Consider the following 16,328-nt stretch of genomic DNA (forward strand, 5'->3'; position numbering starts at 1 on the left):
GCTTTCTCATTACAGATCCACCATTCACACTGCAACGTCATTCTGACAGGTTCAAACATAATGAGATATCTAAAAAGGCATACCTGCCAACACTTGCCAATTTCCGCGGGAGTATTTTTGACCCTTTCTCCTGCTGTGCTGCCGATTTCTCCCGTTAATCTCCACATGTTATAGTGATTCAAATTAAATGGCTTTATGGTCTGGGTGAATACTCGTTTCTGACTGGCCGCCAGGTGTGCATTAAAATCGTTTAACGCAGGGGTTCCCAAACCTTTCAGACCAAGTACCACTATGTACCACTATGTACCACTAAGTACCACTATGTACCACTAAGTACCACTATGTACCACTAAGTACCACTATGTACCACTATGTACCACTATGTACCACTAAGTACCACTATGTACCACTATGTACCACTATGTACCACTAAGTACCACTATGTACCACTAAGTACCACTATGTACCACTAAGTACCACTATGTACCACTATGTACCACTATGTACCACTAAGTACCACTATGTACCACTAAGTACCACTATGTACCACTATGTACCACTATGTACCACTATGTACCACTATGTACCACTAAGTACCACTATGTACCACTATGTACCACTATGTACCACTATGTACCACTATGTACCACTAAGTACCACTATGTACCACTATGTACCACTATGTACCACTAAGTACCACTATGTACCACTAAGTACCACTATGTACCACTAAGTACCACTATGTACCACTATGTACCACTATGTACCACTAAGTACCACTATGTACCACTAAGTACCACTATGTACCACTATGTACCACTATGTACCACTATGTACCACTATGTACCACTAAGTACCACTATGTACCACTATGTACCACTATGTACCACTATGTACCACTATGTACCACTATGTACCACTATGTACCACTAAGTACCACTATGTACCACTATGTACCACTATGTACCACTATGTACCACTATGTACCACTATGTACCACTATGTACCACTATGTACCACTATGTACCACTATGTACCACTATGTACCACTATGTACCACTATGTACCACTATGTACCCAACGAAATGTCACAGTTAGTTTTAAAGCCAAAGCGAAGTTTCTGGTGTCATATGAAACCTAATGCATCCATTGGCACCAACCATGTCATGCTATCTTGTGGGAAAGGGGGCGGGGCTAAATAACCCTTTCAAAAGGGTCCCTTGACCTCTGACCTCCAGATGTGTGAATGAGAGAGGGTTCTCTGGGTCCCCACGAGTCTCACCTTTACAGATAAAGCAGCATTTTCCAATAGAGTAGTGGGAGCACTTTTCGCCGAGGCAGCAGAAATCGACGGAACAACGGATCACATCACTGATGGAGTTTCGAGGGAGCTGACGGATCCAATCCTGGGGGTGCATTTAAATCTCCCCGTTTTTCACAGCCTAATGTTGGATATGAAGAGGACTATATCATATCTTGAATTGAAGGGAGAGACAATTATCTGGAACGGGAATTACGACTAGTCAGAATTAAATTGTAGATATCTGTAATGAGAAACCCCACACACATGAATGGCGTAAGTGACACCATTTGTCATAGGAAGAATGTCATTGTGGATATCTGAAATGTTCTTTTAAAGCAGGGAGAATTTAATTATGGATAGGCCTATCTGCAATGATCCAGTCAGGCTATTAAATATTAAAATGGCTTGATAGTACTACAGCTCGTTCCTCCTCTCTCCTGCTGTCTTTAGCTGTCATCTATAAGGTCACATCACTCACACGTCTTTCATTCCATCTCTCGGGCTGATACTCATTAAAACGCCATTCAGCCCAGGAGGTGATCCTCTGTCTGTAGCTCTCTATCTCCAGTCAGCATGGTGCTCCTCTGTCTGTAGCTCTCTATCTCCAGTCAGCATGGTGCTCCTCTGTCTGTAGCTCTCTATCTCCTGTCAGCATGGTGCTCCTCTGTCTGTAGCTCTCTATCTCCAGTCAGCATGGTGCTCCTCTGTCTGTAGCTCTCTATCTCCTGTCAGCAGGGTGCTCCTCTGTCTGTAGCTCTCTATCTCCAGTCAGCATGGTGCTCCTCTGTCTGTAGCTCTCTATCTCCAGTCAGCATGGTGCTCCTCTGTCTGTAGCTCTCTATCTCCAGTCAGCAGGGTGCTCCTCTGTCTGTAGCTCTCTATCTCCAGTCAGCATGGTGCTCCTCTGTCTGTAGCTCTCTATCTCCAGTCAGCAGGGTGCTCCTCTGTCTGTAGCTCTCTATCTCCTGTCAGCAGGGTGCTCCTCTGTCTGTAGCTCTCTATCTCCAGTCAGCATGGTGCTCCTCTGTCTGTAGCTCTCTATCTCCAGTCAGCATGGTGCTCATCTGTCTGTAGCTCTCTATCTCCAGTCAGCATGGTGCTCCTCTGTCTGTAGCTCTCTATCTCCTGTCAGCATGGTGCTCCTCTGTCTGTAGCTCTCTATCTCCAGTCAGCATGGTGCTCCTCTGTCTGTAGCTCTCTATCTCCAGTCAGCATGGTGCTCCTCTGTCTGTAGCTCTCTATCTCCAGTCAGCATGGTGCTCCTCTGTCTGTAGCTCTGTATCTCCAGTCAGCATGGTGCTCCTCTGTCTGTAGCTCTCTATCTCCAGTCAGCATGGTGCTCCTCTGTCTGTAGCTCTCTATCTCCAGTCAGCATGGTGCTCCTCTGTGTGGTCTCGATTGCATTATTACCTCCTGGGTTGTCAATTAACAGTCCTTTTATCACCATCCCTATTCTTAACAGCCCTTTCTGATTCCTCCTGTGTCTATCTTTCTCTATTTCTTTCTTTTCTCTCCTCTGATATCTGTCTTTTTGTGCCTCAAACCGTTGTTTTTCATTTTCCAGAGAGGGGTGTGTAACAAATCAAATAACGTTTTATCTCCTACACATTTGGGGAACGTTATGCGCTTGAACTCCCATTGATCTGTCTGACTGGTGTCAAGCTTACCTTATGAAAAACATCCATTGCAGTAGAGGCAAGGGAGAAAATTGAGCACTTAACGTGTTCAAGGTGGCTTTCATTATATGTGCCGCAGGTACTTTAGTCTTTAAACTGTTTACGCTTAACTCTATTTACTATCTCTTTGACCTTTGGGCGATTTCAGCAGGTGTTGAAGAAAAATGCTTATCTGGCGGAGCAGCACTACTGAAATTGTTATCACGGCATGATGGCTGTTGCTCAGTGAGGCCCGGAATAGCAGCGTGCATCTACACATTCTGTGCAAGCCCCCATAGAAAACCCATGAATTATATATTGAATCATGTCTTTAATTTAGTGGCATGAGTTCCCCGTCTTCATGTTTATTCATGGCTGTTATGATGGCTTGGAAATGAGCCAGGCAGCATACTGATGAGTCTGAGGGTAAGCGAGCCGACACACAGTGGCTTTCAGGCAGCTATGATGGTAGAAACAATGCAAACAGATGAACAAGCCATTACGCAATGACTAGGGTTGGATATCATAAAGATTCTGATTCTGCTTATCGATTCCGGGTTCTTAACAATTCTCAATTCTGATTATTTGAGAAATGTTTATTTTTTGTCATATTCGTAAACATCAACAGTTTATATTTTTTTTGTATAGACAGCATGAACATTCTAAATTGCCCCTATATAACTTCCTGTTGCAGTGTATACATTCTATGATGCTAATACAATAGCTGACATGAAATAAGCAAGGTTTCAAACTGTTCCCTAGCAACACAATTCCGTGAAAACCTTCTATAATATTTTAAATGAACACTTTATGTATCGGTCCGTGTCCGCCACTGGGGACTCGGATTTCAAGTATAATACGCACATTTGCTTAGGAATCAATAAGCAGAATCTAAATTAAAATGTCGATTCCTTTAGAATCAGAATTTTGGTACCGGTTCCAATTTGGAACTGTTCTCGATGCCTAAACCTAACAATGAGACATGTGTCCAGAGATACTCACCAGTGATGTGGTAACTGACTTGGCGGTTGACGGCCGAGCTGTCGTCATCTCTGGTGTTCAGCACGGCCACCACCTCCCCCGGTGGGTCGCTCTCCCGGACCGAACCACGGTAGCGCTCTTCCAGGAACCTGGGTGGGTTGTCGTTGATGTCCAACACCGCCACTGTCACTGTGGAGGTACTGGAAAGAGCTACGGTCTCCCCAAGGTCTGAAGCCACCACTGTGAACATATACGATGGATTCGACTCATGATCCAGGTCCTTGAGTGTGGAGATCCAGCCTGTGTTGGTGTCAATACTAAAGGTGCCAACTGATCTGTCTGACTGCCACTCTGGCTGAGTTGATGCTCCTAGACTGTATGTCACCTGGCCATTGGCCCCTGAGTCTGGATCCAGCGCTTGGACTTGGATGATTCTGGTTCCGATGGGCATTCCCTCCATGACTGTGGCCTCGTATGAGTCGGACTCAAAGCCCGGTCTGTTGTCGTTCAGATCCAACACTTTCAGTTCAACATCAACAGTGGTCACAGAATTCAACTTAGCTTGTTGAACAGTGGCAGTGACTTTGAAGTGGTAGGCTTTGATCACCTCGTGGTCCAAGGGCTTATCAAGCTTGATGGCACCTGTATCCTTTTCCACCACCAACACACCATCTCGGTTGTTCTCTCCTGTCTCTCCGTTAACTATGGCAAAGGTAACTGAGAGGGAGACGTATCCAGGAGTGTTGAGGCGCACTGTCCCAATAGCTGCACCTATGGGGGTGTCTTCCGGCATGCTAAACGAGTACTGGGGTTGGCTGAAGGATGGGATGAGGGCATCTGGAGCCAGAACATGGATGTAGACAGATACCAGAGAGTGCCTCATTGGAATACCTCCATCCACAGCCTTCACGAAAAAAGATAATACAGAGTTCCTCAAGTGGCTAAAGCTGCCTTTAGTCACCATCCAGCCATTGTCGGGGTCTATCTCCAAAATATCCACCACAGGGATATGTGCCTCACTGTAAAGTGAATATGTCACCCTGGCATTGGCGCCGTCATCAGGATCGTAAGCCTGGATCTGGGTTACCAAAAAACCTTTAGCCACATCAGACTTCACCGTGGCTCTGTATTCTGTAGCACGGAAGCGAGGCACATTATCGTTGTCATCCAACAGAGTCACTTGCACTGCACAGTAAGAGACACGTCCACCCGAGTCTTGGGCTGCCACTGTCAGAACTATGTCCTTATTGGCTGGATCCTCCCGGTCGAGCTTCTCCATGGTGGTGATCTGACCATTTCCATCGATGTTAAACTGGTCCTTACCAACGTCATTCACAAAGGAGTAAGTGATGTGTCCCAACACTCCAGGGTCTGCATCAGTCGCCTTCACCTGGAAATTAATAGTTTAACATGGTCTTAGCAAAGGGTTGAAAAACAGACAGGGTCACTGTATAATAATCATAATAAGTATTATCGATGATGTGGTTTATTGAAATTATTGCAAGAAAACAAACTAATTTCTTTCAACAATTGACCAGTGGTTCTTACCTGTATCACTTTGGTGCCCACAGCAGCATTCTCCCTTAACTCTGCCTCATATGTGTTCAGTCCAAACACTGGGCTGTACAGATTAGCCCCCACCACCTTCACATGGACCTGAGCTGTGCTGGTGAAGACACCATCAGACACCGACACGTTCAGGCTGTAGGCCGGCTCCATCCTTTGCTTACGCTGACTGGACAGAGTTAGGATGCCTGTCTTTGTGTCCATCACAAAGTTCATCCTCTCATTTCCTGACAAAATGCTATACTCCAACTTGTCGAAATCGGAGCTGTCCGCATCCGAAGCCTGGACACAGGTGACAAAGTGACCTCTAGGTGCTAACTCGCTCACGTACGCCTCATAGAGCAGCTGATTAAAGACTGGAGGATTATCATTCATGTCGTTCACCACAAGTATAACTGATACTTCGCTACTCAAAGGTGGGAAGCCATTATCGGTAGCCCTGATGGTGAAGTGATACTTCTGAACCAGTTCATGGTCCAGCAGACGCGCAGTCAGGATTAAACCACTGCTACTATCGATGTGGAAGTAGTCTGTGCTGTTGTGCACATCGGAGAAGATCTGGTAACGGACAATGTGGTTCTTTTCTGAATCTTTGTCGGTGGCAATTACTTGAAGTGCTGGAGTTCCAATCATGGCTGTTTCAGACAAAGCTGCCCTGTAAGACATCTTTTGAAACCTGGGAGGGTTGTCATTTACATCCTGAACAATCACATCTACATCCACCTCGGCACGGGCACCGGTCAGATAATCTGTGGCTCTAATGGTCAGGCGGTAAGATGATGCTACCTCATAGTCCAAAGAGTGGATGACACTTATGACTCCAGTATCAAAGCCAATATCAAACTGAAGAGATGGATCACCATCGACGATGGTGTAGATGATGTTTTGGCCTTCAGGACTAGTAGCATTGATACCGAGGATAGGTGTGTGCACTGCCACATCCTCATTCACAGAAACAGAATAGAATGATTTGTCAAAGACAGGCATGGCTTTGTTAACTACAGTGATGGGGAACTCAACGGTAGATGAAAGCGGTGGGTGACCACCATCTCTGGCGTATATCACCATGTGGTATTCCACATTAGATAAGTCGGACTCAAACGCCCTCTTGAGGCTGAGGCTGCCTGTTTGCCGATTGATTTCAAAATGACCATGGTCGTCCTTGAGGTAGTAAGACACCTCTCCATTAATTCCTTTGTCACGGTCTATAGCCATGACCCTGAAAATGGATGATCCTGGTTCCGCTTCTACTTGAACAGCTGCATAATAGGGAAGTCCAACAAACACGGGCACATTGTCATTGATGTCCTCCACCTGTACTCTCACCATAACTCTGGCCACGCGCAGATGGTCATGTTCCCTTCCCGCCTCAACTACCAGTTCGTAGAACTCTTGCTCTTCGCGGTCAAAGGGAATTCCTGTGGTCTGAATCACACCAGAAGTCGGTCGGATTCTAAAGCGTGTGCCAGCGTTCAACAAGGTGTACTTCAACGGTTCATTGAGACGGTTTCCCACTGCATTGACTACAGCCACTTTGGTGATGTTTGTGACATTCTCTTGAATGGATGAGGAGTAGAGGCTGTGGGCAAAACTCAGACCAGAGTCCAGAGCTTCTCGAACGACAATGGTGATCAGAGCTGTGCCGGAGAACTTCCCATCTGAGACTTTGACGTTGAAGCGGAAACGCTCTTTGGAGAAGTTGTTGTTTTTGACTGTGATGATCCCACTGGAGGAGTCAACAGCAAAGTGCTCCAGTATTCCATCTGTCAGAGAGTAGGTAAGCTCTGTAGGGACATTTCTATCAGGGTCTATGGCTGAAACCTGCAGAGCTTCTACTCCCACATAGGTCGGAAGTAGCAGGACCGTTTCATAGGCATCCTGGGTGAAGCGAGGTGGTGAATCGTTGGTGTCAATCACTTGTATTGTGACCTCAGTTGGACTGTCTGCAGTCAACTGCGGCCTGCCATTGTCCCTCACATGAACATGGAAGTGGAAGCTAGCAAAGGTCTCGTGATCTAGATTAGCGATAGTTCTGATAGAGCCAGTTCCAGAGTCAACTGTGAAGAACATTTTTGCGGTGTCCTCAACAATTTGATAGACCAAAAGAGCATTTTGGTTGTGGTCGGCATCTGTGGCCTTAATTACTAACGGTGAGTCATCTGAGTTCAGGACAACGCTGTTGACCGGTGCGGCCTCGCTGATGCTCCCGCGATAGCGAAGCTGCTGGAACACCGGCGGGTTGTCATTCTCGTCCATCACCTGGATGAGTAGGGAGGCATTGGAGGCCATGCCGGCCATGTTGGCGGCCTGGACTGTCAGGGAGTAAGACATGGCAGTCTCATAATCTAGGGCCTTTTGAGTGGTGATCACTCCACTGTACTGATTTATCCGGAAGATACGATCGCTGTTGCCCTGCTTGATATGGTATGTCAGAGTGGACTGGCTGACCGCAGTGATTGTAGTGACGGAGCTTCCTACCACCATGTTCTCTGCGATCTCGGCCTGGTACTCTGGCTGGGGGAACTTTGGCCCGGCATTATCGGGGAGGGTGACAGCAATACGCACTATGGTGGTGGTGGACAGGGGCGGGGAGCCGTTGTCAGTGACTCTGACAGTGAGAACATATTGGCCAATGGTGGACAAGTCCAGGTCACGTGCAACAGAGACGATCCCCAAAACAGGCTCGATGTGGAATGCATTTCCAACGTTCCCTGTTGGAAAATCAAAAAGAAAGAAATGACTGAAGTCAGTGTGAGAGTTCATTTAAGGGAAATCGTATCAGTGGTTCTCAAAGTGGGGTCTGGGGAACCCCAGGGGTCCTTGAGGGGTTCCAGGGGGTCCCCCGCAAAAAGGGGGATCATTTATTTTCATTAAAATTCCATCCATAATTAACACAAATGTCAGAATGTATGACTATGTTGGCCATGGGGTTCATACACTTTCTGTAACAAAATATCTAAAAGCCATCAAAGACATGTACAGATGTTAGGGTTAATACTCCTGTCAGTGCCCCTGACCAAGGCACTGGCAAAAGAACTGGAGTTGGTCCCTGGGCGCTGCACTGCGGCTGCCCACTGCTCCTAGTTCTAGGAAGGTTCCTAGTAGAGAGGATGGGTCAAATGCAGAGGATGAATTTCCCCATGGGGATAAATAAAGGATCACTTGATAACTTAAAAACAAAAATCTCATCAAATGGGGGTCCCTGGTCTAATTTGTCTCAGTTTAGGGGTCCTTGAAAAGGTTTGAGAACCACTTCCTTAAAGTGTATAAAACATTTCAACATACAAGAACAAAGATATTTTGTTCTTGTTCAGAGGTGCCTACCTCCTTCAATAGAGAAGTGTAACTCTGCATTGCGGCCTTTGTCTTTGTCCAGGGCGGTGACTGTGACCACGGCTGAGCCCACTGCTGCCGACTCATAGACGGAGCCTTCATACAGAGCACTGGTGAAGATGGGGACATGGTCGTTCACGTCTTCCACCTCGATCAGCACACGAGCCAGGTTCCTCCTGTAGGGGAACTCTTGGTCCTTCACCTGTGGAAGACACATGCTCTGAGTTATTACCAACTGACTTTAGCTCTCCCATATCAATAAAGGAGACAAATTCAAATGTAATCGATCCAAATTTGCTTTGACACTTTATAACACGACTGGCCCCCTTGCTCGGATCACACGCATTTTTGAACTCGGCCATCCTTTTGAGGTCACCTGCACACCTGTCCAAGGCCGGATTAACCATGGGCAACCTGGGCAGGTGCCAAGGGGCCCTCCATTTTCTTTTTTTTCTTTTTTTTTTGGGTCGGGCTCATATTGGGATCCAAAGAACTATGACACAAATCTAAGACCAATCAGGACAAAATAAAATTTGTTTCCAAGAAGAATAAGTCTGATGATTTAGTGTCATTGGATGCCTGTGGGCAAGTGGTAACCAGAGGCGTGGGAAGTGGGGGTGCTTGTGGTGCTGCAGCACCCTCTGCTGTTTTGTATTGGAAATGTAATGTCAATTAAAAAATATATATACAGTATATATGATTAAAATGTGTTTTATATGTTTTATACTGTGATATTTAGGGTTTAGTTGAAGACTATGAGCAAAGCAAAGAGGGTGATGTTATTTTTGAGGTTTGGTTTATAATAAGATAATAAAATATATAAATATATATTTCAGTGTTTCTGCCTCTGTTGCTGTCTGTTGTAGTGTAAAACGACCTACAGGGAGAGCAGGTGGTGACATGAAAGTGAGTGCACTGGCGATTATACGTTGGTGCACCGGCTGCACGTGCAACCCCTAGTGGCCAGATGATTTTTTATTTTTATTTCTACATAATAAACTATTAGATGTCCCCCATTTGCGCGAGATAGAGCGCGAGAGACCGATGCAGATAGAGAGGGAAAGAGAGATAAAGAGAGAGAGAGAGACAGAGAGGGAGAGAGAGAGAGAGACAAGACATGAGAGTGGGGGAGGGAGAGAGAGCCACGGCTGGCACCCAGCTGCTTGTTAACTTCACTTAACGACACTACTGCAGCCTGAGAGACTCGTGAGTAGGCTACTCCCAGTAAAAAAAAACAATACCAATAGCGTGCAAATATAGGCTACTTAACCATAAAATAGGATACCAATATTAATGCAACAGTGGGCCTGTATCTTTTTTGTACAAAGCTCACCAATGTTGTTTTAGCACAATTGAAGACAGCCTCAAATATTTATCAACAGCATCCTGTCTTTGAGATGTTATTTGCAGATATTTCTCTACACTGCTATTACAAAGGACATTTATAAATTCCATAAGCTGCTCTTATTCTTAATGTTTTGTTCAAATGAACCAGTAATGTACTGGTTGTACCTACTACATTTACAGTATGGTTCTACTTCAGTATAAGCTATTAGTACATTGTTCTACTAGAAAAGATTGACTAACTTTAATGCTATGGTTGGAAGGCCCAAACATGCCATGCATTTGATATCTGAACAGAAGCCATGAATCCCATATCAGCAACCTGTCTGTTCTGTTTTATTGTAGCCTACACACTTTAGTCACATGTGTTGCTTACTGTAGGCTATTTACATAGCCTGGGAGTTGGGACAGTAGACCCTTCTCACGGGGTCTTTTTTGTCGAAAAGGCAGGGTTAACACAGGTGCAAGCAAAACACTAATGAGGGCTTCAAACTTCCATGATTGGAATTTGGAAACCCTCATTAGTGTTTTGCTTGCACCTGTGTTTATTAGACAATTATTTTTTCATCATTGTAAAGCCACAGCACAGTGAAGAGGATATTAATGTGAAGATTAGCCTCTTCATTTTGCTCTCAGAGTGCATCAGATTCATGCATTTTACTTTAAAATGTACAAAACTTCTTTGTCCAGGGGGGCCACTAGAAACCCCCCAGTCAGACTAATATTTTTATCCTGCTGGTGCTACCCCTGTTTGCAAAGCCTAGAATCGCCTATGAGTGAGTGAGAAACTGAATCTCAGAAACTGAATAATGACATAATAACAGTATAATCCTAATGTTAATTTAAAATGAGATATTCCTCTAAATATGGCTAAAAAACATCCAAACGTGGGGGTGGTAATCTGGCTCTGCACCTGTCAAGTTTTGTGACTGCATCTTGCACGGTTTTCACGCTATCATGTTCACAAAATGTGCACATAGACAAACAGACATAAACTCAAAATGGCTTCTGTGGTAGTTCCCGCGACAATAGGTGTCTCCAAGACCACACTTTTGTCATGATGAGACAAACACACACACACACACACACACACACACACACACACACACACACACAAGGTGAAAACAGTACCAGTCATCACTGTCGCGGGCGGCTGGTAAAGGCAGTTTGGCAGATTGGAGTAGCTTTTAACTCAGCCACAGCTTCTGATGAGATGGACATGGAGTGTTGGAGTGTGACTTGACTCTTATCGGCTCTTTGGGACCAAGTGAGGAGAATGTGAGAGTGACTGCAATGCAGGACTACTGAGATTAATATTGATGCCTCGCAAGACTCTCAGAAGATCAGAGGCAAACCTCTGGTATGAGCTGCCACACAGCATAAGTATAAATAGGTTATTATTAGCATGCTAAATAAGCACTGTTAGTTTGCATTATGAAAAGCTATATTAAATACAGACCAATCAAGTTAGAATAGCCTGGCCTGAATAAAACAACAAAACTGAGTGCCACTGGATCAACTGCTGCGTATAGGAAGCAAATGAAACACTATTATTGTTTAGACAGAATGGTTTTGCTTTGTAACTCTATGAAAAATACTTTGGTTTAATTTCATTACAAAAGCCATCATGATAATAACACATATTACAGAAATGGCTGAAAGCACGATCTTGGTCAGGGAAGCACCTCAGTAGTATAATAGTATAATAGTTGTACTGTGTGTAGTCACTATACAGAGCAGTGTTAGTATAATAGTATAATAGTTGTACTGTGTGTAGTCACTATACAGAGCTGTGTTAGTATAATAGTATAATAGATGTACTGTGTGTAGTCACTATACAGAGCTGTGTTAGTATAATAGTATAATAGATGTACTGTGTGTAGTCACTATACAGAGCTGTGTTAGTATAATAGTATAATAGATGTACTGTGTGTAGTCACTATACAGAGCTGTGTTAGTATAATAGTATAATAGATGTACTGTGTGTAGTCACTATACAGAGCTGTGTTAGTATAATAGTATAATAGTTGTACTGTGTGTAGTCACTATACAGAGCTGTGTTAGTATAATAGAATAGTTGTACTGTGTGTAGTCACTATACAGAGCTGTGTTAGTATAATAGTATAATAGATGTACTGTGTGTAGTCACTATACAGAGCTGTGTTAGTATAATAGTATAATAGTTGTACTGTGTGTAGTCACTATACAGAGCTGTGTTAGTATAATAGTAGAATAGTTGTACTGTGTGTAGTCACTATACAGAGCTGTGTTAGTATAATAGTATAATAGTTGTACTGTGTATAGTCACTATACAGAGCTGTGTTAGTATAATAGTAGAATAGTTGTACTGTGTGTAGTCACTATACAGAGCTGTGTTAGTATAATAGTATAATAGTTGTACTGTGTGTAGTCACTATACAGAGCTGTGTTAGTATAATAGTAGAATAGTTGTACTGTGTGTAGTCACTATACAGAGCTGTGTTAGTATAATAGTAGAATAGTTGTACTGTGTGTAGTCACTATACAGAGCTGTGTTAGTATAATAGAATAGTTGTACTGTGTGTAGTCACTATACAGAGCTGTGTTAGTATAATAGTAGAATAGTTGTACTGTGTGTAGTCACTATACAGAGCAGTGTTAGTATAATAGTAGAATAGTTGTACTGTGTGTAGTCACTATACAGAGCTGTGTTAGTATAATAGTAGAATAGTTGTACTGTGTGTAGTCACTATACAGAGCTGTGTTAGTATAATAGTAGAATAGTTGTACTGTGTGTAGTCACTATACAGAGCTGTGTTAGTATAATAGAATAGTTGTACTGTGTGTAGTCACTATACAGAGCTGTGTTAGTATAATAGTAGAATAGATGTGTGTAGTCACTATACAGAGCTGTGTTAGTATAATAGTATAATAGTTGTACTGTGTGTAGTCACTATACAGAGCTGTGTTAGTATAATAGTAGAATAGTTGTACTGTGTGTAGTCACTATACAGAGCTGTGTTAGTATAATAGTAGAATAGCTGTACTGTGTGTAGTCACTATACAGAGCTGTGTTAGTATAATAGTAGAATAGTTGTACTCTGTGTAGTCACTATACAGAGCTGTGTTAGTATAATAGTAGAATAGATGTGTGTAGTCACTATACAGAGCTGTGTTAGTATAATAGTAGAATAGTTGTACTGTGTGTAGTCACTATACAGAGCAGTGTTAGTATAATAGTAGAATAGTTGTACTGTGTGTAGTCACTATACAGAGCTGTGTTAGTATAATAGTAGAATAGTTGTACTGTGTGTAGTCACTATACAGAGCTGTGTTAGTATAATAGTAGAATAGTTGTACTGTGTGTAGTCACTATACAGAGCTGTGTTAGTATAATAGTAGAATAGATGTGTGTAGTCACTATACAGAGCTGTGTTAGTATAATAGTATAATAGTTGTACTGTGTGTAGTCACTATACAGAGCTGTGTTAGTATAATAGAATAGTTGTACTGTGTGTAGTCACTATACAGAGCTGTGTTAGTATAATAGTAGAATAGTTGTACTGTGTGTAGTCACTATACAGAGCTGTGTTAGTATAATAGTAGAATAGTTGTACTGTGTGTAGTCACTATACAGAGCTGTGTTAGTATAATAGTATAATAGTTGTACTGTGTGTAGTCACTATACAGAGCTGTGTTAGTATAATAGTAGAATAGTTGTACTGTGTGTAGTCACTATACAGAGCTGTGTTAGTATAATAGTAGAATAGTTGTACTGTGTGTAGTCACTATACAGAGCTGTGTTAGTATAATAGTAGAATAGTTGTACTGTGTGTAGTCACTATACAGAGCTGTGTTAGTATAATAGTAGAATAGCTGTACTGTGTGTAGTCACTATACAGAGCTGTGTTAGTATAATAGTAGAATAGTTGTACTGTGTGTAGTCACTATACAGAGCTGTGTTAGTATAATAGTAGAATAGTTGTACTCTGTGTAGTCACTATACAGAGCTGTGTTAGTATAATAGTATAATAGTTGTAGTGTGTGTAGTCACTATACAGAGCTTTGTTAGTATAATAGTAGAATAGCTGTACTGTGTGTAGTCACTATACAGAGCTGTGTTAGTATAATAGTAGAATAGTTGTAGTGTGTGTAGTCACTATACAGAGCTGTGTTAGTATAATAGTAGAATAGTTGTACTGTGTGTAGTCACTATACAGAGCTGTGTTAGTATAATAGTATAATAGTTGTACTGTGTGTAGTCACTATACAGAGCTGTGTTAGTATAATAGAATAGTTGTACTGTGTGTAGTCACTATACAGAGCTGTGTTAGTATAATAGTAGAATAGCTGTACTGTGTGTAGTCACTATACAGAGCTGTGTTAGTATAATAGTATAATAGTTGTACTGTGTGTAGTCACTATACAGAGCTGTGTTAGTATAATAGTAGAATAGTTGTAGTGTGTGTAGTCACTATACAGAGCTGTGTTAGTATAATAGTAGAATAGTTGTAGTGTGTGTAGTCACTATACAGAGCTGTGTTAGTATAATAGTAGAATAGCTGTACTGTGTGTAGTCACTATACAGAGCTGTGTTAGTATAATAGTATAATAGTTGTACTGTGTGTAGTCACTATACAGAGCTGTGTTAGTATAATAGTATAATAGTTGTACTGTGTGTAGTCACTATACAGAGCTGTGTTAGTATAATAGTATAATAGTTGTACTGTGTGTAGTCACTATACATAGCTGTGTTAGTATAATAGTATAATAGTTGTACTGTGTGTAGTCACTATACAGAGCTGTGTTAGTATAATAGTAGAATAGTTGTACTGTGTGTAGTCACTATACAGAGCTGTGTTAGTATAATAGTAGAATAGTTGTAGTGTGTGTAGTCACTATACAGAGCTGTGTTAGTATAATAGTAGAATAGCTGTACTGTGTGTAGTCACTATACAGAGCTGTGTTAGTATAATAGTATAATAGTTGTACTGTGTGTAGTCACTATACAGAGCTGTGTTAGTATAATAGTATAATAGTTGTACTGTGTGTAGTCACTATACAGAGCTGTGTTAGTATAATAGTAGAATAGCTGTACTGTGTGTAGTCACTATACAGAGCTGTGTTAGTATAATAGTATAATAGTTGTACTGTGTGTAGTCACTATACAGAGCTGTGTTAGTATAATAGTATAATAGTTGTACTGTGTGTAGTCACTATACAGAGCTGTGTTAGTATAATAGTATAATAGTTGTACTGTGTGTAGTCACTATACATAGCTGTGTTAGTATAATAGTATAATAGTTGTACTGTGTGTAGTCACTATACAGAGCTGTGTTAGTATAATAGTAGAATAGTTGTACTGTGTGTAGTCACTATACAGAGCTGTGTTAGTATAATAGTAGAATAGTTGTACTGTGTGTAGTCACTATACAGAGCTGTGTTAGTATAATAGTAGAATAGTTGTACTGTGTGTAGTCACTATACAGAGCTGTGTTAGTATAATAGTAGAATAGTTGTACTCTGTGTAGTCACTATACAGAGCTGTGTTAGTATAATAGTAGAATAGTTGTACTGTGTGTAGTTACTATACAGAGCTTTGTTAGTATAATAGTAGAATAGTTGTACTGTGTGTAGTCACTATACAGAGCTGTGTTAGTATAATAGTATAATAGTTGTACTGTGTGTAGTTACTATACAGAGCTGTGTTAGTATAATAGTATAATAGTTGTACTGTGTGTAGTCACTATACAGAGCTGTGTTAGTATAATAGTATAATAGTTGTACTGTGTGTAGTTACTATACAGAGCTGTGTTAGTATAATAGTAGAATAGTTGTACTGTGTGTAGTTACTATACAGAGCTGTGTTAGTATAATAGTAGAATAGCTGTACTGTGTGTAGTTACTATACAGAGCTGTGTTAGTATAATAGTATAATAGTTGTACTGTGTGTAGTCACTATACAGAGCTGTGTTAGTATAATAGTATAATAGTTGTACTGTGTGTAGTTACTATACAGAGCTGTGTTAGTATAATAGTAGAATAGTTGTACTGTGTGTAGTTACTATACAGAGCTGTGTTAGTATAATAGTAGAATAGTTGTACTGTGTGTAGTTACTATACAGAGCTGTGTTAGTATAATAGTAGAATAGTTGTACTGTGTGTAG

The 16,328-nt window shown here is 41.8% G+C and overlaps 1 protein-coding gene across 2 annotated transcripts in view; it reads right to left on the reverse strand.

The window, feature by feature from the left end:
• Positions 1-16,328, reverse strand: part of fat3a (FAT atypical cadherin 3a) — a gene marked incomplete at both ends in the record, with an annotated part of 251,969 nt that overhangs the window by 80,009 nt on the left and 155,632 nt on the right. The window contains 3 exons of one of the 2 annotated variants that reach the window (XM_083637169.1): positions 3,961-5,329; positions 5,488-8,216; positions 8,830-9,040. In XM_083637169.1, the coding sequence (XP_083493295.1) occupies positions 3,961-5,329; positions 5,488-8,216; positions 8,830-9,040 (4,309 nt within the window). Of the gene's footprint in view, positions 1-3,960; positions 5,330-5,487; positions 8,246-8,825; positions 9,041-16,328 lie in introns of both variants that reach the window. The other variant, XM_083637168.1, reaches the window with a different exon arrangement.

The sequence above is a fragment of the Poromitra crassiceps genome (genome assembly GCF_964638095.1).
Source record: "Poromitra crassiceps genome assembly, chromosome: 5".
Classification (NCBI taxonomy): domain Eukaryota; kingdom Metazoa; phylum Chordata; class Actinopteri; order Beryciformes; family Melamphaidae; genus Poromitra; species Poromitra crassiceps.